Below are 21,895 nucleotides of genomic sequence, written 5' to 3'. Positions count from 1 at the left end.
GTATTTTCAGAACCCAAGGCAATTTAGAAATTCATAAATCGTTTAACATCTTACATTATAATTAGTTTTGGTTAATCAAAATAACATTTTAAAACATTTTAAAACATTTAAACGAAATGAAAATGCTAACTAACGGATGAGGAAGATATAAGATTTGCTGTCATCTGTCTTTTCTCAATGTCTGATGAAGAGGACGTTAGGTCCTTGAAACTGTAACAAAAATCGTATAGCTATTAAATAATTCATTTTGTTCTGGTCAGAAAAATGTTTTAAAATATAATTAGTTTCTACCTAAAAATAGTGGACAAGTGATCAAATCAATTAATTATTGTAAAAATCGTGTTACTTTTGAAACACTATTTAATGGACATAAGTTTTATATTTACAACTTCGTTATGACCTTTAAGATCAATAAGGGCTTTCGTTAATTTCCCTTCATAATAATTTTTGAGAGGTTATGGTTCTTTTGTAAAAATTTTAAAATTATTATTAAGGAAATTAAATATATGAAGCAAATTGGTAAAATGTTTAGTCCCTTCACAAGAATCCAATCCAATCTGAATTGTTATTATCAACCCCATGTTATCCTCTCATAGTTTTGTTGGAATATCTAAAAAGTTTTTCTCTGAAACTCTTTAATTAAGATTGTTGTTATATCTTAAAATATTAAAAATTACTATGAATACATTAGTTTGCCTTGCCATGTTTCAGAACTTATTCAGCATTTTCTTTTCTTTGTTCTAAAGTTTAACTAAGTATAGTATTTTAACGCTACAGGACAACAATACATAAATTATTTACAAAAAAGGAATAATAATCTGGCAAATAAATGAATGTTTCACTGATTACTTCTTACGTTTTCTTCAGGTGAGCCTGACCAACCAGGAAAGCCAGAGATTCGTGACTGGGATAAACATCATGCTGATTTGAAATGGGCAGCACCCAAGTCAGATGGAGGTTCTCCAATCACATCATATATCATCGAAAAGAAGGACCAATACAGGTACTGCTGATATCTGAATATTCGTATTACATAGAGTACTATGAGTTAACCCTGGATGGACGTTAATATTCAAATTATATTTTGGACATTTTGATCAAGTGTCATGAACATACTATTATCTATTTCTTGGAAACAATATTACCGTAAGCTATTCGGTTTAAATATAAACTGAATATGAACTGAACTATTAAATAATTTAGTATTACTCAACATTTGAAGCATTCTCCTGAGTAACGCTGTATAGAATGCTTCAGTGAAACCGAAAAAAAAACTAAGAAAACTGTGTAGTATGTTTGCAAATACAGCAATACTCTGCGCAAAGTTTGCCAGTATACTAATCTATATCTTGTGCAGTGGAGACATGAGCCTTTCAGTATATGTCAATCATATTACGTAGAGCATGATTCCACTGTTAACTATAAATATTCCAAAATGTGCCACACAGCGTTATTCGGAGGAATGCTTCATTTCTTTGTTGGAATAATAGAGCTTGGACAAATTTCTTATTGAAAAATGTATAAAGACATCCAAAAATGTCTATATACATCTTTCAATAAGAAACTTGTATAATCAGTAATTAATAATTACCCTTTCTCTTACTATTTAAAAACCGCCTACTCAGATCATTGAATCAATGGCTAATAGACTCTTTATACAATCCCTTTATACAATGGCTCTTTATACATCTTCGTCTCTGGAAGAGGGTATACGGATTTTCAAAGAACGGAGAACTTTTTCAACTTGACTATACACAACACACTTCCAAATATTAATTATTTGAAGGTCTTATAAGATTATAAATCACGCATTAATCGATAAAACTCCTGTTTTAAATCTTCTAACTATGTTTGTAAACCTAAAATAAACTGAAACTGTTTCTGTGCCCTGCACATAGGCTAAAGTTAATATTGAATATAGTGTTCAGTAAATTTAATCGCAGTAATGTGATTGTATAGAATATAGTGTTCATGTGATAATGGCTGTGCATAATAAGTTTAGCAGTAAGCAAAACTAGTTAGTTCAACTTCTAACATTTTCTTTTTGGATTTCATTTAGACCCAGTTTGCTTACGTAATAACTTAAATAAAGCTACTGTTCGTTATTTTCTTAAGCCCATACATATCTGAGAACGCTCCATGGAGACATTCTCTTCAAACATGCCATATCTCAGATTTATTTGTTTATTCATTAGCAACAATTCACAAACTGGAACAAATTAACACTGAAATGAGTACAGAAAAGCTGAAGTTTTAATTTCACAATGATTTTGAAGTATAAATTATAATTCGTGCTCAAACAACACATTCCATAGGTACCATATAATTAATTAGGAATCTTATTGTTCGTCAAAGAACAACATTCATGAAATAAGCAAGTAGTACAAAGCATATTTCACAGTGTCTCACTTTTCAGTGTATGTTATTTCAACTTTTGATCCAAATACACATAATCCAGTTTAAAACTATCGAAATTGATTAGAATAGCTGGTAAATTTACCTGTTCTGGGATTATATTATTTACCAAAGTTTAGTGAAAATAATACTTTCATTATATTATTTTGTATTAAAACATAATTATATTGTAATCGAGTTATATTAAGCATTGTTATTGTTGATTTATTTCAGTTCAAAGTGGCAAAAAGCTATTGAGGTAATAGGCAACAAATGTGAAGCAAAAGTACCAGATCTCGTTGAGGGAATGAAATATCAATTCCGGGTGAAAGCTGTAAATAAGGGTGGAGTTAGCAAACCTAGTGACCCAAGTGACACTATGACTGCTAAAGCCAGATATGGTGAGTCTTTCTGCACTAGATTGCATCCTAAATGTCCTAAATATCTAAATAGGGTTTGCGATTAATGTTCATAAATTCTTTTGTATAATAATTACTGCAACATTCAGATATGAACATATTGTAATCCATGTAATGTCAATACCATGAAACAGTCAATGTCATTTCACAGGAACGATCTAAATATTCTTCATTAAATAAAGAAAATAAATAACAAAAGAAAAAGGAGAAACTATGTAAAAGATATAGAATCTTCTGTTTCTTATTTGAGGAATGCGTTTGATAAATATTCGTAATAACATAATACAAGTTGATTCCTCGTTACACTTATATTTTGAAAACACTTATGATTGTTTGCTTCAGTGGTTTAAATTTCGTGGAACTTACTTGTAATAATATTTCTTTGCAGCTCCACCTCGTATTGACAGAAGTACTCTAAAGGATCTTGTCATTAAAGCTGGACAAAATATCCGGTTTGATGTTAAAATATCTGGAGAACCACCTCCGAAGAAATCTTGGTTCTTGAACAAAGCAAGGCTTGAAACAAAAGACAATTTGACTGTTGAAAGTGAAGATTATAAGACAAAGCTCATTGTAACAGCTGCAACAAGAAAAGATTCAGGACAATACGTAATCAAGGCAGAAAATAATTCAGGAAAAGACGAAGCAACAGTTGAGGTGACAGTACTTGGTAAGAATAAGTTTTTAAAAGGAATGCATGGATTTTCTAGAAATAGTAGATAGATTATTTGATTTTTCCATTAAATGTTGCTTAAATATTTATTTTAAATATTCCTTTAACGGGTAAGTTTAATCTTATACATTTTGAAAATCTACTTACCTTGGTTAATTTGCAAATAACACTGAAAGCTTGAGGTGTCAATGAGATGAGAATCAATTTATGTATTTTGTGGAATGCTAACTTATACTTTGTAAAGAATCGATTGAAATTCAATAAGTTAAGTCTGGCACCGTCATGTTTGTGTCGTTTCATAATTTTTGGTAGAATTTGCATCATAACCTCCAAGGATATTAAATTCCGTAGACTTAATTTAGTAGAAGGAAGAGAAAAGAATTGCTTGTAGATCCTTTGCTTAGATCTATGTTGATTCTGTCAATAATATAGAAGAACATAAGGTTTGCTTATTATCATCGTAGCTGTAAGAATTCTTGCACATTGTTCTGTTACAAAAAATTTCATAACTTTCCCTGATAGTCTTAGTTTGCTGTTTTCATTTCTATTTTTCACAGTTGCATTCCGCCTAATATACCTCACGGTGAAACTTTCCTTTTTATTTTGACTTCAAATCATGAAGATGATTATAAGTAATAAGAATATTGCTGTTTCTAAATATTTGTTCTGTAAATCATCAGACACACCTTAGAATAAGTACTTCAGAAAAAAAAAAGTTAATTAGGAGAAAACCGAATTGATTAAAGTTACCTCTACTTATCCGGTTTTATTATTGTCTTTGCGTTCAATTTTAAGACTTATTTGTCTATAGAAACATTCAGAACAAAGACTTGTTTCTTCAACCTTCGTCTCTCAACATAAAAAGTCCTTTTAAATGAGAGTGTGTTAGTACACGCTGAGTAGAATCAATACATGCTTTCTTCCCTAAATTTCGCCTCCATGACCAACTCTGGTCCTAAATATCATTTTTTATTATCGTTTCCATTTTCAAGCCATCTTTAGTCATTTGTTGGTTCAGCCTTTCACTTTGATTGGCCTCAACCAAACTTGGTCGTGGTTTATAACTAATTTCAATTAAATTTTGCAAATCATCTAAATCGATCTTCAATTAACTTCACACTAATTTTGGTTCAAATTTGTCAAACTATTCCTGAGAAATCAAAATCATCATGGATGGACGATATGATGGAATACTACAGTCGCTCGCCGCAAAGCCGCCAGTAATGCATGTTCTAAAATAAGAATAATCGTGTAATATCTTTAATGTTCTTTAAAACTTTCACAACAATGGTTCGTTATATGCATTTGCAAAAAATCAAAGTTCTTCAGGTGTGATTCGGCATACTTACTTGAATTTCTATCTTTCCAACGATCGTATAATTGGCTTTCACATCAGAATCATCTGGAAAGCAGGTAGTACAGACAGTACATATCATTGTTTTAGTTTATCCTTCACTGTATATGGAAAAATTTTGATCTTTCAAATAACCAAGTCAGTTTCAAATATATTCACGATTTTGACTTTGCTGTCTTAATATTCGACATTTATAGTTTCTTACTTTTTGTTATGTATAATTATTTTCCAGATAAACCTGGAAGACCAGAAGGTCCTCTAAGGATATCAGATGTGCATAAAGAAGGTTGTAACTTGAAGTGGAATCCACCACAAGATGATGGCGGTTCTCCGATTGAGCAGTATGTTGTAGAGAAAATGGATACTGAAACAGGTATGTATCTACTAATGTTTTATTGTTCTACTGATGTTCTACTGATGTTTTATTGTTCTTTCTTTGGTGCTTTTCTAAGAATTTGGTTAGATTGATTACCGGTTTTCTTTTGAACAACTGGATTATTTTCTTAAGTGGTATGAACTTCATCTTTATGTTTATGTCGTGAAATTTTATTAATAAAAATTATTATGCAAGTTTCTGGTGTTAGTTACATTGTTAAGTATCATTTTGTTTGCAATAATATATAAGTAGAAATATTGTAGAAAATGATTCTGTAGCCTATGCAGGTACTTAAATCAATTAACTATAAGCCGAAATGCACACAATGAATCATATAACACCAAGCACCAAGTTTACTGTCTGAACTAAGTTCTTTACGAAAAAATAAACTTATGCAAACTATCTTCATTACTTCATAAATTAGTTCTAAGCAAAATATGAGATCATCTTAATGAATTTCACCAAATGATGTATTTCTAATTTGTTCCTTGCATTTACTTGAAATTTATAATTTTATCTGCTTGTTATTTAAATGTAAAATTCTTCCGAGTTTATTTAATCAAACGGAAATAATGAAATGATTAGTGAGGAATGTTCAGAAGTTAATAAGAAAATTGTTAGTAAAACAATTTTTATTTTTTGTTACAACCAAATATTTTATTTTCAAAAATGATAGGAAAATAAACAATATTAAATAATATATATATATATATATATATATATATATATATATATATATATATATATATATATATATATATATATATATATATATATTAATAGTTATTTTTTGTGTTTCAAGCAGAACATTTCTCCTAGTTATTTGAGCGCTTTCTTGTTTAAATTACCAGATTATGTTTTCAAAAGCACACTCATTTTCAAGTCAGTTTTGCAAGCCATAAATTTCTGTGGTATTCGGAACATTTCTTCTGTTTGGCTCAAAGTCAAAAAGAGTCCATTTTACTTCTTAATTTCTATATTTTAGTTTTGTATTACATAATACAATTAATTCTTTGAATTGGAATTAGTGGTGTCGTGGGACCAATACGTTATTTTTACTGGTATATGAATAAAACAACTACCAACATAAGCAGATATTTTTTGAAGGTTTAGTGATGAAAAATAATTAAAGGTATCGAAAAGTTAACACTAGAATTTTTATAAATAACTAAAATATAGATTTCGGTTTAACGTTGATCCAAACTAAGGAAAGTGAATTCAGAACAATGCGGATAGAAAGCAATTCAAGTTTTTGTAAACCATGATTATTCGTCTGTGATACCAGTTAAGGGCTCAAAATTTCGACACTGAACTACCATCGTGAACTTTACGTAGGGAGAAAGTCATTGCCTCATAATTTTATCATGGAAGATCGGATGAATTTGAAGACAATTCAAACCGTCGATCACTCTGAGGACTTTCGAAGATGTTCTTAGTCACATCAGATTTGGAATTATATTTACGTCAATACCTGTCTAGGCAATTTCTTCCACCGCTGTTAGATATTATCTTTCCGAGTCGCCAACTCTACCACATGTGATTTGTAAGGTCTTACAATTAGAGTAACTTTTAAATATAAATGAACTTATTGCGCTTATCAGATTTCTTTTCAAACAAGTAGACAGGCATGGGTGCAGATTCTATGTATGCAGAGTAGAATTGTATGTAATTTTTTGAATTTTATACTGTATATATAAAACATAGTTAAAGGAAATGGGAGTTAAAGGTTACCACATATTAACTATGTAATTGTAATAATCTGAGTTTAAGAAGAGAAGAATCAAGAAGTCAAGCAAAAGCATGTATATTTGAACTTATCATCTTCATCTTTTGTTCGGCACAATCTTTAGGAAATTTTAATTTCATTGTAATACTTGTAGAATATATGTTAGTTTAAGATTGCATCACATTAGACAATTTTCAAATACGATATTTGAAAATATTTGCAATTGTAGATTATGATGAATAATAAAATTTTTCTTCTTGATTATCAAGTATTTTGTTTGTTATTATCCAGGACGATGGGTTCCAGTTGGTAGAACTAAGGATCCAAAAATGGAAGTTACAAATCTACAACCTGGACAAGAGTACAAATTCCGAGTCATGGCAGTAAATGCAGAAGGTGAATCAGAACCATTAGAAGCTGAGCAGGCTATTATTGCTAAGAATCCATTCGGTAAGTAAAAAATCATGATCCTCAATATTATGTAATCTCCGGAGATCATATGCTCTGAAAAGTTTCCACACTATCGTATATCTCTGTTTTCTTGATCTGTTCAGTACAGTTACTTGTAAAATTAATTCTCTCAGATGCTCCTGTTCTCTTTAAATCTCTTGAGTATCTTTCTTAACAGTTAATTTTCTTAAATCTAAGTTGAGTTCCAGTGGTATTTTATGTTTGTGACTTTCTTTATATCACTTTAGTTTCCGCATATCTTCACACATTACATAAATCAAGTGAGCATGTCCAATGGCTTATGTTTTCATAACTATACTTAAAAATAAATGAATTAAAATTTTAATAACAATCATAATAATACATATATCTCAAAGTAAGAATTTATTTTTAGAGGAAGATTCTCAAGATAGATTTACAACTCCTAAAATATTACATTACAATTCCCTTAAATAGTCAAAATATTTTATTACGCAAAGTTAAGAGCATTATTTCTATTATTGAAAATACGTAATAACCAAAGAATAAAAATGATGCAAAATCCGAATGACCCCATGTAAAGTATAACATTATATGATTTACAATAGTAGCTTCAATCATTATTTAATAAACCGCTTTTAGAAATTATTATAGCGTTTATATCCTACAATTATTCATCAATAGGACCAGAAGATTTTTGAAACACAAATAAATAAGAAGTAATCGTTTAAGATAACTCTCGTGTTAAATAGTCTAAATGAGAAATATCAATATTTTGTGCTTATAAATATAATGATGATTTACTTTTGTTTGACACAGATGAACCTGGTCCACCTGGAACGCCGGATGCTACTGATTGGGATGTTGATCATGTAGATCTCAAATGGACTCCGCCAACCAAAGATGGTGGTTCTCCAATCACTGGTTATGTCATTGAAAAGCGAGAGAAAGGAGGCACTCGTTGGACAAAGGCTGGAGAAGTGAAGGGAACTGACTGTAAAGGAACTGCAGAAAACTTGGAAGAAGGTGTAACCTATGAATTCCGTGTTCGTGCGGTGAACGCGGCCGGTCCTGGAGAGCCAAGTGAAGCAAGTAAACCTGTTACTGCAAAACCAAGGAAGTGTAAGTTATTCTTCATTATTCGGGGGCAGTGTTGGCTCACTGATAGAGCGTTCATCTCTGGTACATGGGGTCTCTGGTTCGATCCCAGCTCGCGCCAAGTGAACTTTGTCGTGGACAAATACCGTGTGCGTGAGTTTCCTCGGGCTTCTCCCGTTTCCTCCCATTTTCTGCATTCCACCATTTCATTCACTTCTCATCATCACCGTCTCCTTTAACCTAGTTGGCATAACTGTGGGCCGTAAAACTGAAATATTTCATTTCATTTCATTTCATTATTCGTGAGTTTCTATATTATCCTACTTGTGTTTGCTTTATCTAATAAAAAGTTATATATAGCTTTATTACGCATTTACAAGTTACCTACTGAAGACGATACACACATATCAGATTGGTATACCTGTATATTGTAGAATTTTTGAATGTATTCTTTACGAAACAGATTTTGTTAAAATTTCAGATATTTCTGTTTTAATCCTTGTTAACTATATCTTATATCTTTTACGCTTTTACTGTTTCTGTTCTAACTCAGAATCTCAAATATTTCAGTGCCTCCAAAGATTGACAGAAAGAATCTTCGTAACATCACAGTACGTGAAGGCGAACCTATCCTCTTCGACGTCAAAATCATTGGAGAGCCACCTCCTGATGTTACGTGGACTTTGAACAACAAATCCATTCAAGAAACACATTCCAAGAGAATTGAAAACGTTCCATACAATACGAGATTTTTCAACGATAACCCAGAAAGGAAAGACAGTGGCATATATAAGATTCAGGCTACTAACAAGTGGGGATCAGACACAGCTGAAGTTGAAATCACTGTTGTATGTAAGTATTGAAAAATAAACCAAATAAACACATCTATAAAATTTCGTTCTTTTATTTCGCAGTGCAATATGAAGAGAATATTTCATAACAAACAGTATTTAAAATTATACCTGTCATTAGTTTGAAGATAATCGTATATAATCTTCAATAACTATGTATTATTGAATTATGAAAAATTAAGAAAAGTAATGAGTATTTTTACATGTTTCCTATTTAATTGCATAACTATCTTTTTATCTGTTATTATACTTACAAAAAGAAATACATTTATATACGAAGCGTTATCTGAAGATTATTAAAGTAAAAATCTTGGTATTATCCAGAAAATTTTTGTTTACTTTCTTAGTGTTTTGACGAGCGGGGCAAAGTATTTATACTATGTCCATTTTTCAGCTAAACCTGGAAAGCCTGAAGGACCTCTTGAGGTATCAGATGTACGTAAGGATGGTTGCAAACTGAAATGGAAGAAACCTAAAGATGATGGTGGAGAACCAATTGATAATTATTTGGTAGAGAAGTTCGACCCCGACACTGGAATTTGGTTACCTGTTGGCCGCACTAAGGATCCTGAAATGGAAGTAGCTGGGTTAATTCCAGGCCATGAGTATCAATTCAGAGTTAAAGCTGTGAATAAAGAAGGAGAGTCAGAACCACTTGAAACACTGTCATCTATAATAGCAAAAGATCCTTTCAGTAAGTACCTTTTAATTCTTAATTATATGAAAAGTTAAGGTAACTTTTGACTTGTCAAGAGAATAGTTAATCTCGAATATTTGGAATATTTTCTTTTTCTTTAGTTGTTTCTCTTTATCAATAATAACAGCATTCTTGATACGCTACAAAGGTTACATTCCAGTTTTGTTGCAAATACTATTAAATTACAAGTTATTTAAATTAAACTTTACTATATATTGTATTAGCAGAAGTGCCCGGCGTTGCATGAGGTGATTAATGTTTATGCACAATATTTGAAAACAAAAAACTGAGTGGAATAAATAACAACGAGCAACACCCCGGATCAGCTGACGTACAAGTTATTGACTAAACTTGAGATTTTATTGTTAGATGATTATCAAAACATTATCAAAACTATTGTGTTGATATATATATATATATATATATATATATACAGATGATTATCAAAATAATGGAAACATCTGAGGAAAATTCAGCTTATCGCTAGTCTGCAGAAGGGCTATGATTTGTCGTGTAATGGCGATATATAAATTATGAGTGGCTTGCAGAGTAGTTTAGCCTTATGTTCATGAAACCACCTTAACAATTAAAGCAGTGTTGGACTATTCCCATCTTTAGAAATTGCGTCATTAGTCGGAAACTATATATGGACCATAGAATGCGCTTCATTACCTAAAATGTTCACACAATCACTGACAGAAATGCGTCCTGGGATTGTACAGGACTCACGGAATAACACGAAATTGTGCCCAACAGGTTGATGGAGCTGCCGCCATGTTGAATTGTAAGGAGGAAACAGTTTGGAGCATAAATTTATCTGGGCGTCCGTCACATATATATATGATCTGTTGTTAAAAATAAGGTGAAACAGAATTAATCGAACAGTATTTTGTGTTTCCAATCATCAGTGGTTCAATTTACATCTGCTCGGAACGACTTTCTTTCCGCTAAATCATTGTTGGCGGTGATTAGCAATTTGTAAACTGCAGGTACACTGCGCATATGTAGGTTATACAACACATGTTGGATTGTGATTGTCACAGTAGGCTATTCCAGATGCTGATTGAGTTTCGAAGTAACTTTAGTCGTATTCTCTCTACGGTCATTGGTGACAATCCTCTTCAATTCAGCGATCCCTGTCACTAAGGCTTCTCTTCTATATACTATTTCCTTTTGCCAATGTTGCTTTGTTATGAATTCTGTACTGCTCTTCGCGACACATTCAACATACTGACCACTTGCGCCAACTAACAGAGCACAGACAATTTGGTTTGGCCTCTTTGGAACTCAGAAGTTTTTTTCAATTTTACATCACCATCATTCTGTCCGCTTCAAATTATGCCTTCATTCTACTCTGCCTGACGTATTACAGTCGATCATCCAACACCATTAATAAGAGCTAAGCGGTGGAGACACATCCTCAATACAAGTACTTGATACGTCTTACGTGTTGCAAACTATAGGTATATCCAAGATTTTGATAACCATCTGTATATAACAAGTGATTTTTTTTATTAGTGTTATTTTCCTCAAAATGTACTATAGTTTCAAAGTACATAAATATAATTTGAGCTTTTAGTGTCAACTTTGAATTCGTATGGTATATATGATAATAATTCAAACTTTTTCTACTCAATTAACATTTAGTTATTTACTTGTAAAAAATTGAAGGTTTAAAGCATGAAAGAAATATACAGTGAGCAAATGTATGTGTAAATTAAACCCCACACTCACATGATATATATTTATTTTACTTTTTTAGCTGTACCAAATCAACCTGGTGCGCCCGAAGCAGTAGATTGGAGTCAGAATCACGTGGATCTTATATGGAAAGAGCCCATATCAGATGGTGGTTCTCCCATTACTGGTTACATAATAGAGAAGAAAGATAAATATAGGTAAGTAACTTGTTATGTATCATAAAAGAATTTTATTCTTGAATGACAATATATTTCCAGTTATCTATGTGTGACTGAAGTGCATCATTTTATCCAAATCAAGCCAATCTGTTAAAGAGATGGTTGATTTTCTTAAGCAAAATACTACGTTCTCTCCCAGATTGAGAGTTCTTATTAGATGAAACATGCAGTGGATAATATTTACGGTTACGTTTTAGAAGAATTTGCATCATTCTCAATTTTATAATTTTGAACATGTATTCTCTTTATCGTTATAATTCTTGAATTGAGAACCTAATTGAGTAAATAGGAAAATCTAACATAATGCATACAAAAAGTACGAAGATAGTTTCATTTTTTCGATATATTTCATATAGCATGATGTGGGAGAAGGCAGTGGAGACAAATACTTCCACTCCCCAAGCTGTTGTACATGGACTTATTGAAGGAAATGAATATCAATTCAGAGTTATAGCTGTCAATGAAGCTGGAAAGAGTGAACCCAGTGATGCAAGCAAAACTATTGTTGCAAAACCAAGATTCTGTAAGTACACTGTAAATGGAAGTTAATATTTTTAAGAATTTAAATAAAATAAAATTGATACATAATATTGAAGTGGTTTTAGCAAATAAATTGGTATTTAATTCAAAATCACTATGCATTGGTTAATTTTACAATAGAAACAATTTAGTTTATTTTGATATGATTTTCAACAGATGAAAGTAAAATAGACATAATAGAAAGTGTGTAATCCTTATATTTGTATATCTTACAATATTAGAAAATAGCACAATATATTTTTAATTTCTTCTTAATAAATTTTAAGTAATGTACTTGGTTAAGAATTGCACAGAATAAAAATTCTATATCTTTCTCTTTAGAAAATATAACAATATTTTGCTAATTGGGTTATGCAATTTCCAGTGGCACCAAGAATTGATCGCAGAAATTTGCGTGATGTTACGTTGTCTGCAGGATCAACACTTAAATTTGATGCTGCTATTATTGGAGAGCCTCCACCAACTGTTGAATGGAGATATGGTAGTGTGCCTCTCCGGTGAGTTTCATTTTACTTTTTTATTCGTACGACTGTCTAAAATAGATGTTGTTATTCTAAGATATTGCAGTAATTCTTTTTTTTACTTTAATATTTTTCATTTTTCCTTTTAATATTATGAAAATCATCTTATTTTAACATATACTTCAAATATTATAATTCTGATTTAAATTATTTTATAGATGCTGAACAATTTATTATTCAAGGTGAATTTCTGTAACATGTATTTATGTTGTAAAAGTATGTTACATAAAATATATGTCATCCAATAATCAATTTTTGATTTCATGTCTTTATTATTCTTTTCAAGTGTTTGCAGTTTGTTTTTACATATGGGGACACAGATTTGTGCGGTCTTTTGTATGAACATTTACATTCTAGTACGGTATTGAGATGTATGGATGTTACAAATAAATAAATAAAAAAATGTTAATGAAGCTAGAGTAATAACTTATGACACGATTTTAGACATTAAAGCAAATGTTAGCTAATTAAAGACTTTTAGTATGGATATTACTTATTTAACAATGTGCTTAAATAATTTTATAGTTGTAACATCTAACAATTTGGTATTGGCAAGAATGTAGTCCGTTAATAGTTTCTCTACTACTTTTCAAAACAATATTGTCAATTAATCTAGTTCCGTCTTCATTAGCTTTCATTCATTAGGTATAAAAAGTCAAAATATTCAAACTTATTTTTAGATTAGATTTATCATCCTGACGTGATCGGATCAGTTATTTTGAATACAATTTTCACATACTACGGAAATTCATAATGAATCTAATAATTCGGCCACTGTTTATGATCTTTGCTGGAAGTATCTCTCAATTGCGTATAAAAAGACAGGAAAATTTTATTATCCAATTTTCGTTAATATTCTGAACATTAATTTCAATCACTTGATATTTGTTATTTTTTTAAAACAAAAGAAATACCTCACTGTGCATGCGGCAACATTCACTTATTGTCACATCTAATTTTACCTTTATTTATAACAAATTTGGAAAAAAGAAAATGAAAATGAGCTTCCTTTTTAAATTAAAATATTTTGATATACACTGGAAGCGCTTTCAAGAACACCCAATATACACCACCCGATTCCAACGAAATTCAAAACTAGAGAAGGGTTATCTATAAATGGTATTTTGGTCTTAGTTTGAAAATTTCACCACACCGGCCATCACATTAGGGAAAGCTGAACGTAGAGTCCATAGAGGGCATGTTACCAGTAGTATAAAGGTCGTCGGATAACACAACGATTTTAAATGTTTGTGAATCCGTTGTGTGTGAATCACAGTTTGTGCCTGCACTGCCACGGTGATGCGAGCAAAAATGCTTGTCGTACAATTAATGGCTCGAACTAAGCCGTATAATGGAACTGAAAAATGGCTAGGCATTCCGCAAAACTGCTACTTGCGTGGGCTGTGAAGTGTCAGTGATTCATCGGTGGTGTACGCAAGAAGAGGCAGAGGGTTCCCAAAGTAGAACGTGCCCTTACATTCCCTTCACAATTCGCGGGGAAGCATCTGTACAAAGGATCGTTTGGCCACTCTAACTGACAGGGCGGAGACCAACAGTACAATCTGAGCTATATTGCTCCATCTTGATGCAGGATTATGTGCATTCCCATACTGGCTAGGTAACCAAGCGTACTTTACTCGGTATATAGTTTCTACTCTGGCTGCTAAGTCTCCGAGCCTAAGCCCTATTGACACGTATGGGATATGCCGCTTGACCTCTAGTCCGACTTCGGCAACGTCTCTCTCTCAATTCCATTAATATCTATAGCGAGCATGGAATAGCATATCCCAAATAAACATTCAGTGACTAAACGACGGCAGCCTGCCCGAATAAATGCCTGGTGGCAGTTCTACGTGTTTGCAGGGGATATTAAGGAGAGTACTGTGTTTTTGAATACCCTGTATAATATGTTTGTGCACCATGTTAGAATAACTTCTAAACACCATCATCTGTTTGTGTACCGGTACCATCTTTGGGTTAGATCCGTTAATTTCCACTGAGTGTTCTAAAAGCGTTTTTACCCGAGTATTATCTGAAAACCTAAATAAATTTAAAGTGTATCATAATTTTCTTGGTTCTAGGTCTTCCAAATCGGTACAGATCGACAATGTGGATTACAACACGAAACTTGTTATTCGACCAGTTCAGCGTGCAGATTCTGGAGAGTATACTGTCACAGCTTCCAATAGTTCAGGCAAGGATACTGTGACTGTAAATGTTACAGTGACAGACAAACCGTCTCCTCCAGAAGGTCCGCTGCAGGTATGTAATATTTTAACGCATCCACTAAAGGCAAATTGGTAGATTCTTTTTTCTTACCTGTACCTTACTTCTGGTTATAAGAATTCCAATACTTTTTGCACATTTACTGGCTTCAACTATCAGCTGTCAAGCGTCGTTAGGCTTGATCTGATGCGACTCATATGCCCTGAGATTTGGGACACTAACGCAATCTCACGCGCAAAAGGCTCAATACTTGGACTACCTAATATAAGTATTAAATGAGGATCACATGGACGTAGGGACTTGCTTGAATTTACTGGGGAAAATTTCTAGAATATCCACTGAGAATTTCATTTGGCGCTAATATGACCAGTACATTAGACTAGCTAAATATTCCCAAAAGAAACAAATTTATCTAGTGCATGTAAGTGACTAATTTATACCGGTACGAACAATTGTGATGAATTCTCAAATAATTGCTACAATGTAAATGAGATAACAATCATGATCAAAATAACGCAATCCAAGAGCTTTAATAACTGCAATGAAATATAAAATCACCTTTGTCATTTGCAGAATATCATTGTAAGGGCCTAGATTATTTAATGTTATATGATATTTTTAAAAGATGTGAGAAACTTAAAATGTGCTAAAAAATATCCTTGAATGATCCTCTATCTTGAGAAAAAATATTCATAATTTAATTTGACTGTCATCATTACTGTAACAAGTGAGATATATTTATTTAATAATAACATAAATAGTTTTGCATAATGCTTTTTTTCTGGAGATATGTAGCGGTACAATGTATCGGCACTTTTTTGTAGATTAAAAGTATGTTTCTCTATTTATTTTTAATTCTTGTATTTATGAAGCTAATTTTTCAACTTAAATCGATTTGATTACTAAATCAATAGTATATATATATATAAAAGGTAATATGATCAATAGCTTGCAGCATCTGTTTTTTATCCACTTATTTAGATTTTTTGCTGCTTGCCTTCGCAGCCCCTAAATTTCCGCTGAAATGAAAAAGAAACAGTTCGTGTTTTCCGTGAGCATTTTCACAAAAATGAAGTCCCGGACATACTCTTTCCTCTGAAAAACACTTCGGCCACAATTATAATATATTTCAGTGGATGCGAAAGGGGGTCCTTTTTAACGAACTTTATAGTAATAACCGTCTATGTAATCTGTCCTCATACAAACAAATTGTGCACTCGTGTTCATCAGCATAAGGAGACCACTTCTCACACAGTTTAACCATTGCAAATATGTGAATCTGCGATTGCTTCGATGTCTTCATTCTCGATACCAGAAGCAAGAAGAGATCTAAAGACGACACAGTTATTTTGGACGATATGTTAAAAGTGTGGAAGTTGCTGTAGTAACATTTCAGAGAAAGAGCACTGGTTCTACATAATATTTTACCAACTTACTCAGATAATTGATTTCAGACTTTATTTTACTTTATTACTTTTTCATTTCTTTTAGATATAATTCTAAAATAAAGTTATGCAAGCCATAGTGATTTCTTTGAAGCCTTAATGTTTACAATGTTTCCAAGAATTATAGAAATAACGCACAAGATCATAACAATATTAATTTTATTGCTAGGTATCAGATGTGCATAAGGAAGGCTGTAAGCTTAAGTGGAAGAGGCCAAAAGATGATGGTGGAACTCCCATCGAATACTATCAAGTCGAGAAGATGGATCCTGAAACAGGATTGTGGGTACCTTGTGGACGTTCTCAGGAACCAGGTATATGAATTTGCAAACACACTGACTTGACTTCTAAATTGAAAGTGTGACAAAATATAAACAATAATTTTGAAAATGAACTGGGAGTTTTAAAGAAACCATTAATTTATATTGATGATCAAAACACAAAGAAAATTGTTTTAGCTTCTTTAAAATGGTTCGAACTTTCCTTAGAAATATTCAAATTCATTTCAATAATATTTATCTGCTACATGTAAAATTTGTTGAATATTATATTTAAATTTTTCAGGTTTAGCCATTATGCATGATTCATTAAGGGTTCTATTAGTTAATAAAATAGTTAATAAGATTAAAACTTCTTCGTAGGGGTCAGAATTCATTTCAAAAAACAAAATAGATGCTAGATTAATTTGTGAAAAACATAAAATATTTGATAATCTAGTCGTTTTCTGGAAATGCATAAAAACTTTTCAATGGAAATAACGTGCTCTTTACATAAAATATAATAGCTTTTGATGTTGATGTATGATGTTGATATACATGGAACGAGGAACTTTCAAGTAAAACGTTACATATACCATTAAATTCCGAAAAGTTGTACAACTGGTGTGTAAGTTGACAGAAGTTGTCCTTGTTGTTGGAAAAATGACTGGCAGGTGGCAGTATCACGTACGAACACTGAACAAGGAAATAGCCGTAGTGCAAGGATGACCGTCGGATTGACAACATGCACCGCGTTAGACCAGCTATCTCTGATGCATTTTTCGAGTAATGAAGGTATTAACTAATTGAATTTCATCGCAAGATGAAAATGCAGTATAGTAATTTTTGTATGCTGCTGCAGTAAGTCTACGAGGAATATAGAAAGTTTCAAAGTGATGTAACTTCTGTGAAGAACGCACCGCTACTGCAGCAGTCACACATAGTGGTGTGGATCGAAAACACTAGAAGAGCTTGTTAAGGAAAATAGATATATTATTGTGAACTTTGGATGCTAGTGTTTGTTGAACCGTGATGTATTGCGGTTCAACAAGATGCTCCGTGAGATCTGAGATGGATACCACATCAATTGATTGCTGGATTGAGAGACCGTCGTGTTGCTGTCTCTGAGGAGCTTTTGAGTCATTTTCAAGCCAAAGATGATGAATTTCGTCGTAGAATCGTTACAGAAGATGACATTCAGGTCCACTATCACTAAACCAAACCAAAGCAAGGAAGGAAGGAGCCATAGCTCATTATCAAAACCGAAAAATTCCGCACTCAACCAACAGCAGAAAATTCTCTCGCTCTCTCCAGGGATAAAAATGGGGTAATTTGGAACACTACGTGGAAAACTGAGCAACAGTGACCGATGTCTGGTATGCAGGTCTGCTCCAAAATAGCGTTAACCTGAAATCAGGAGTAAAACGACTAAGGCTTTTGACTTCAGATATAGTGTTCATTCATGACAACATCTGATCTCATATTGCCCCCGTTTAATGGTATCCACAATCCAGAATATCATATTTTAGTTCTTTACATCCAAATTTTGCAAATATCACCCGCAGTGACTTTCATGTCTTTGGACCGCTCAAAGAGCGAATGAAAGCATGCATTTTCGAAGTAATGGTATCCAAAATGCACGATGCATTGTAGTTACAATCAAACACATTTTTCTCGCAAGGAATCCACGCACTTCAAAAGTGCTGGAATATTTGCATTGGACCTCATGGAGACTACATAGAAGAATGTATGTTTAATTTTTCTTTACCTCTTACTTTGAAACATAAAAATAGTAAGATTTTCGTTTGAAATACCTTGTATTATATAAAGCTGGAAGTTAATTAACGAATGACTTGTCATGCATATTAAAAGCAAGTAGAGTCAAATTCGGCTAGTTTGATGGACGATACCTACTACGAAGAATAGATTGTACGGACTACGTGTTACTGAATGCTAGTGACAGCGACACCGTGGGATAGTAAGTATAGAGACGATACTCTCTATAAATATTAAATATTTGGTTGGAGTACAATGAGTAATGCACCATCAACAGCATACATATTTATAGTTAGTCTAACATAGTTATAATCAAGAGTGCGTAAGAAGAAACATGCGTTTATTATTTTAAAATCAAGTATTCAAACAAAATTTTAAAAAATTCTGTGAAATGATGCATACCTTTTCAATGTTGGCTATACAAAAGTACATTATACTTCCCACATACAAATGAAAAAGGCTCGTTCAAGGTTATCTAAAACTTTCTTGCGTAAAATATTAATGAACAAATGTAACGCTAGTTACTTCTACACTACAGACTATTATTCCTTGCAAGTAACCATGATCCTTTGTGACGTATTTGGCCCATGCGCAGTAGCGTCTGCAAAGATGGGAGTAAGTTGTTTATATCAAGGATCACCTTATTTTAAAAAAACTGTTTTCTGATTTTCGGAAATTTCATTTTTCGATTTTTTCATTTTTTTCGAAAAGAATTCCGTTTTTCGAAAAATTTCGAAATGCTAGGAACGCTGTAAAAAAGGAAAAAATATGAGTCATTATTCAACTCTCTTTTCAAAACTTCAAATCACTGAACGGAAGAATGAAATACTATCATATGCACTTGATGGTTGAATTAGGTTTTCAACGGGTCCATTACGTCATAATATTGGTATTTTAAATCAACTACACATAACTTAAACTTTCTTAGTCCATAATATTCACGTCATTAATATGTGTAAAATATGAATTACTCTGAGTTTTACTATTATTGTTTTATTTATTGTAGCTATGGAAGTAACTGGTTTGACTCCAGGGAAGGAGTACAAATTCAGAGTTGCAGCGGTGAATGCAGAGGGAGAATCCACACCTCTTGAAACGGAGAAACCTATTATCGCCAAGAATCCTTTCGGTAGGTACTTTCTTAATGGAAAATATTACATTCATTGCAATAACAATAATAAAATAAAATGTAATTATAAAAGTCAACTTTATATTTCTCATACAAAGAAAGTTGTTTTCTATGTTAAAACTAAAATGGTTTCCATTTATTGAAATTAGGAACTATATATTTCTGAGCTTTCGATGTCTATGGCTATTTAGCTTGTCGTGTATGAAGGATGATGTCACTCGGTGATCATACTACTCGGAGAAATGGGAAAGAAAGAAAGGAATAGGGAAGGAAGCAAGTAGTGTGGGACCTTTATGTTAGGTGTTTGCCCAGTGTGTTTGCCTAGTGTGAATGAGGAAAACGCAGGAAATCCTCACTAAGGATAGCTGGTCTGAAAAGGCTTATACACCTTTCCAACCGAATGTCCCCACCGAGAATCGAACTTGAGGCTGCTCGCACAAATGGCTAGAAAGTTAGCGACTATGCAACACGGGGTCACATCTATTTATTGAAGGGAAGTTATTTTGAAGGAATCCATTGAGTTGGAAAAACATTATTTCGATATATCATTTAACTAATACTATAAAAGGAATTGATGTAATATATTTATTATAGTTTAGACACGGGTGGATTAACCATTAAGCAAACTAAGCACGTGCCTAGGATATCATGGAAAGGGAACACCACAGAAATTTCCCATAGCCGAATTTAAATTGTTTCATGAGCCATTGGTGCACAACTTCAAATGGGGTATCTGAATCAGGATTAACAAAAGGGGACCCTACATTAAATGACAAAATTACATATAGATATTCTTACAGTAATAACAAGAACGCTTAGAAAGCACAGATTTTCGCCAAGAGTCATAAAATAGAAAGGAAAAAGTTCCCATACATAAATAAAAACGAGGCAAACTTTGTATATACTGTGAGAAATTTGTATACTTTCTATACAAGTTCAGTAGAAAAGCACACACACACACACAAATACTCCGTCAAAACATAACCTCCTTGGCGGAAATAAAATGATAATAATAGTAAGGATTGAAGATCTGATCAAAGAATTTTCAATTTTTAAAAATAGGAAAAAACTTTTCAAATACTAGCAGCGTTCACCCCGCTTCGCTGGGGTCACCCCGGAACGCAATAAACTTTGTTACTTAGATAATTTTTACTTTTTCGCTTTCAAGTGATATGATAAAAACCATAGAAGATTGGAGTAAATGTTAACATTATATCGCCTGTCATTTATGTTAACCCGCCGAGTGACACGGTCATGTGGGTTGCATATAAATACGGTTAGATTTAGCTATGATGAGCTAACAAAGGATTTGTACGTTATGGACACTTGAATGGTCAATTATCTCAAGACACTGGTAATTGAAAATTAAAGTGATATGATAAAAACCATCTAGGGTCCAAATCTTAATAACCCCCCAAAAATGAAAGAAATTGGTTCAGCCGTATTAGCGTGATGAGCTAACAAAGGATTTGTACGTTCTCTTTTATATATATAGATAAATAAAATGAAAATACACAAAAATAAACTGTTTCATCTTATTTTTCTTTACTGCAAGTTTTATTTAATTTCGATAAATAAAATTGTATTTTGTGGTTTATTATTGTATGGAGATATCGAAATCTTTAAAGTGTTTGGGCCTCAATCTAGCCCTGAGTATAGACCAGTGGTTCCCAACCTCTTTTGACTAACGGCACACTTTACTGAAAGCCCACGACATCGCGAAAGACTTGTGTTATTTTTTTTTATTATTAATAATATAAATTGTAATAGTGTATAAATTGAAACACAAGAAATTTCTGTAGAATAGTGACACTATGTAGTACTGGATATAATTTTTTCAGCTGAAGGCGTTGACTTGTAGTTTCTCTCAGTATTTAGCAATCTTCTTGATATCGTGGACACCTTGTAGCGACCTTTAATTCTCCCCCTATTAAATCAAAAAATATTTTTTAAATACATTTTACATAAAAAAAATTGACAAATTAAAAAAAACTATCATGTTCTTTTCGTATCCTGTGAACTACTTTTTAAATAACATTATTATTTAATTTTAATAACTGCATAT

At 32.4% G+C, this 21,895-nt stretch overlaps 1 protein-coding gene across 50 annotated transcripts in view; it reads left to right on the top strand.

Annotated features, from left to right (window-relative positions):
* Positions 1-21,895, top strand: part of bt (projectin protein bent) — a 437,567-nt gene that overhangs the window by 305,306 nt on the left and 110,366 nt on the right. For all 50 annotated transcript variants that reach the window (XM_081762406.1, XM_081762402.1, XM_081762405.1 and 47 more), the window contains 14 exons: positions 868-1,003; positions 2,629-2,795; positions 3,202-3,483; positions 5,073-5,213; positions 7,234-7,392; positions 8,191-8,493; positions 9,040-9,321; positions 9,715-10,014; positions 11,780-11,915; positions 12,293-12,459; positions 12,841-12,973; positions 15,079-15,259; positions 16,838-16,982; positions 19,708-19,830. In XM_081762406.1, the coding sequence (XP_081618532.1) occupies positions 868-1,003; positions 2,629-2,795; positions 3,202-3,483; positions 5,073-5,213; positions 7,234-7,392; positions 8,191-8,493; positions 9,040-9,321; positions 9,715-10,014; positions 11,780-11,915; positions 12,293-12,459; positions 12,841-12,973; positions 15,079-15,259; positions 16,838-16,982; positions 19,708-19,830 (2,655 nt within the window). The remainder of the gene's footprint in view (positions 1-867; positions 1,004-2,628; positions 2,796-3,201; positions 3,484-5,072; positions 5,214-7,233; positions 7,393-8,190; positions 8,494-9,039; positions 9,322-9,714; positions 10,015-11,779; positions 11,916-12,292; positions 12,460-12,840; positions 12,974-15,078; positions 15,260-16,837; positions 16,983-19,707; positions 19,831-21,895) is intronic.

The sequence above is a fragment of the Thermobia domestica genome, chromosome 6, assembly GCF_964235325.1.
Source record: "Thermobia domestica chromosome 6, izTheDome1.hap1.1, whole genome shotgun sequence".
NCBI lineage: Eukaryota > Metazoa > Arthropoda > Insecta > Zygentoma > Lepismatidae > Thermobia > Thermobia domestica.
This window is presented reverse-complemented; position numbering and strand designations above follow the sequence as displayed.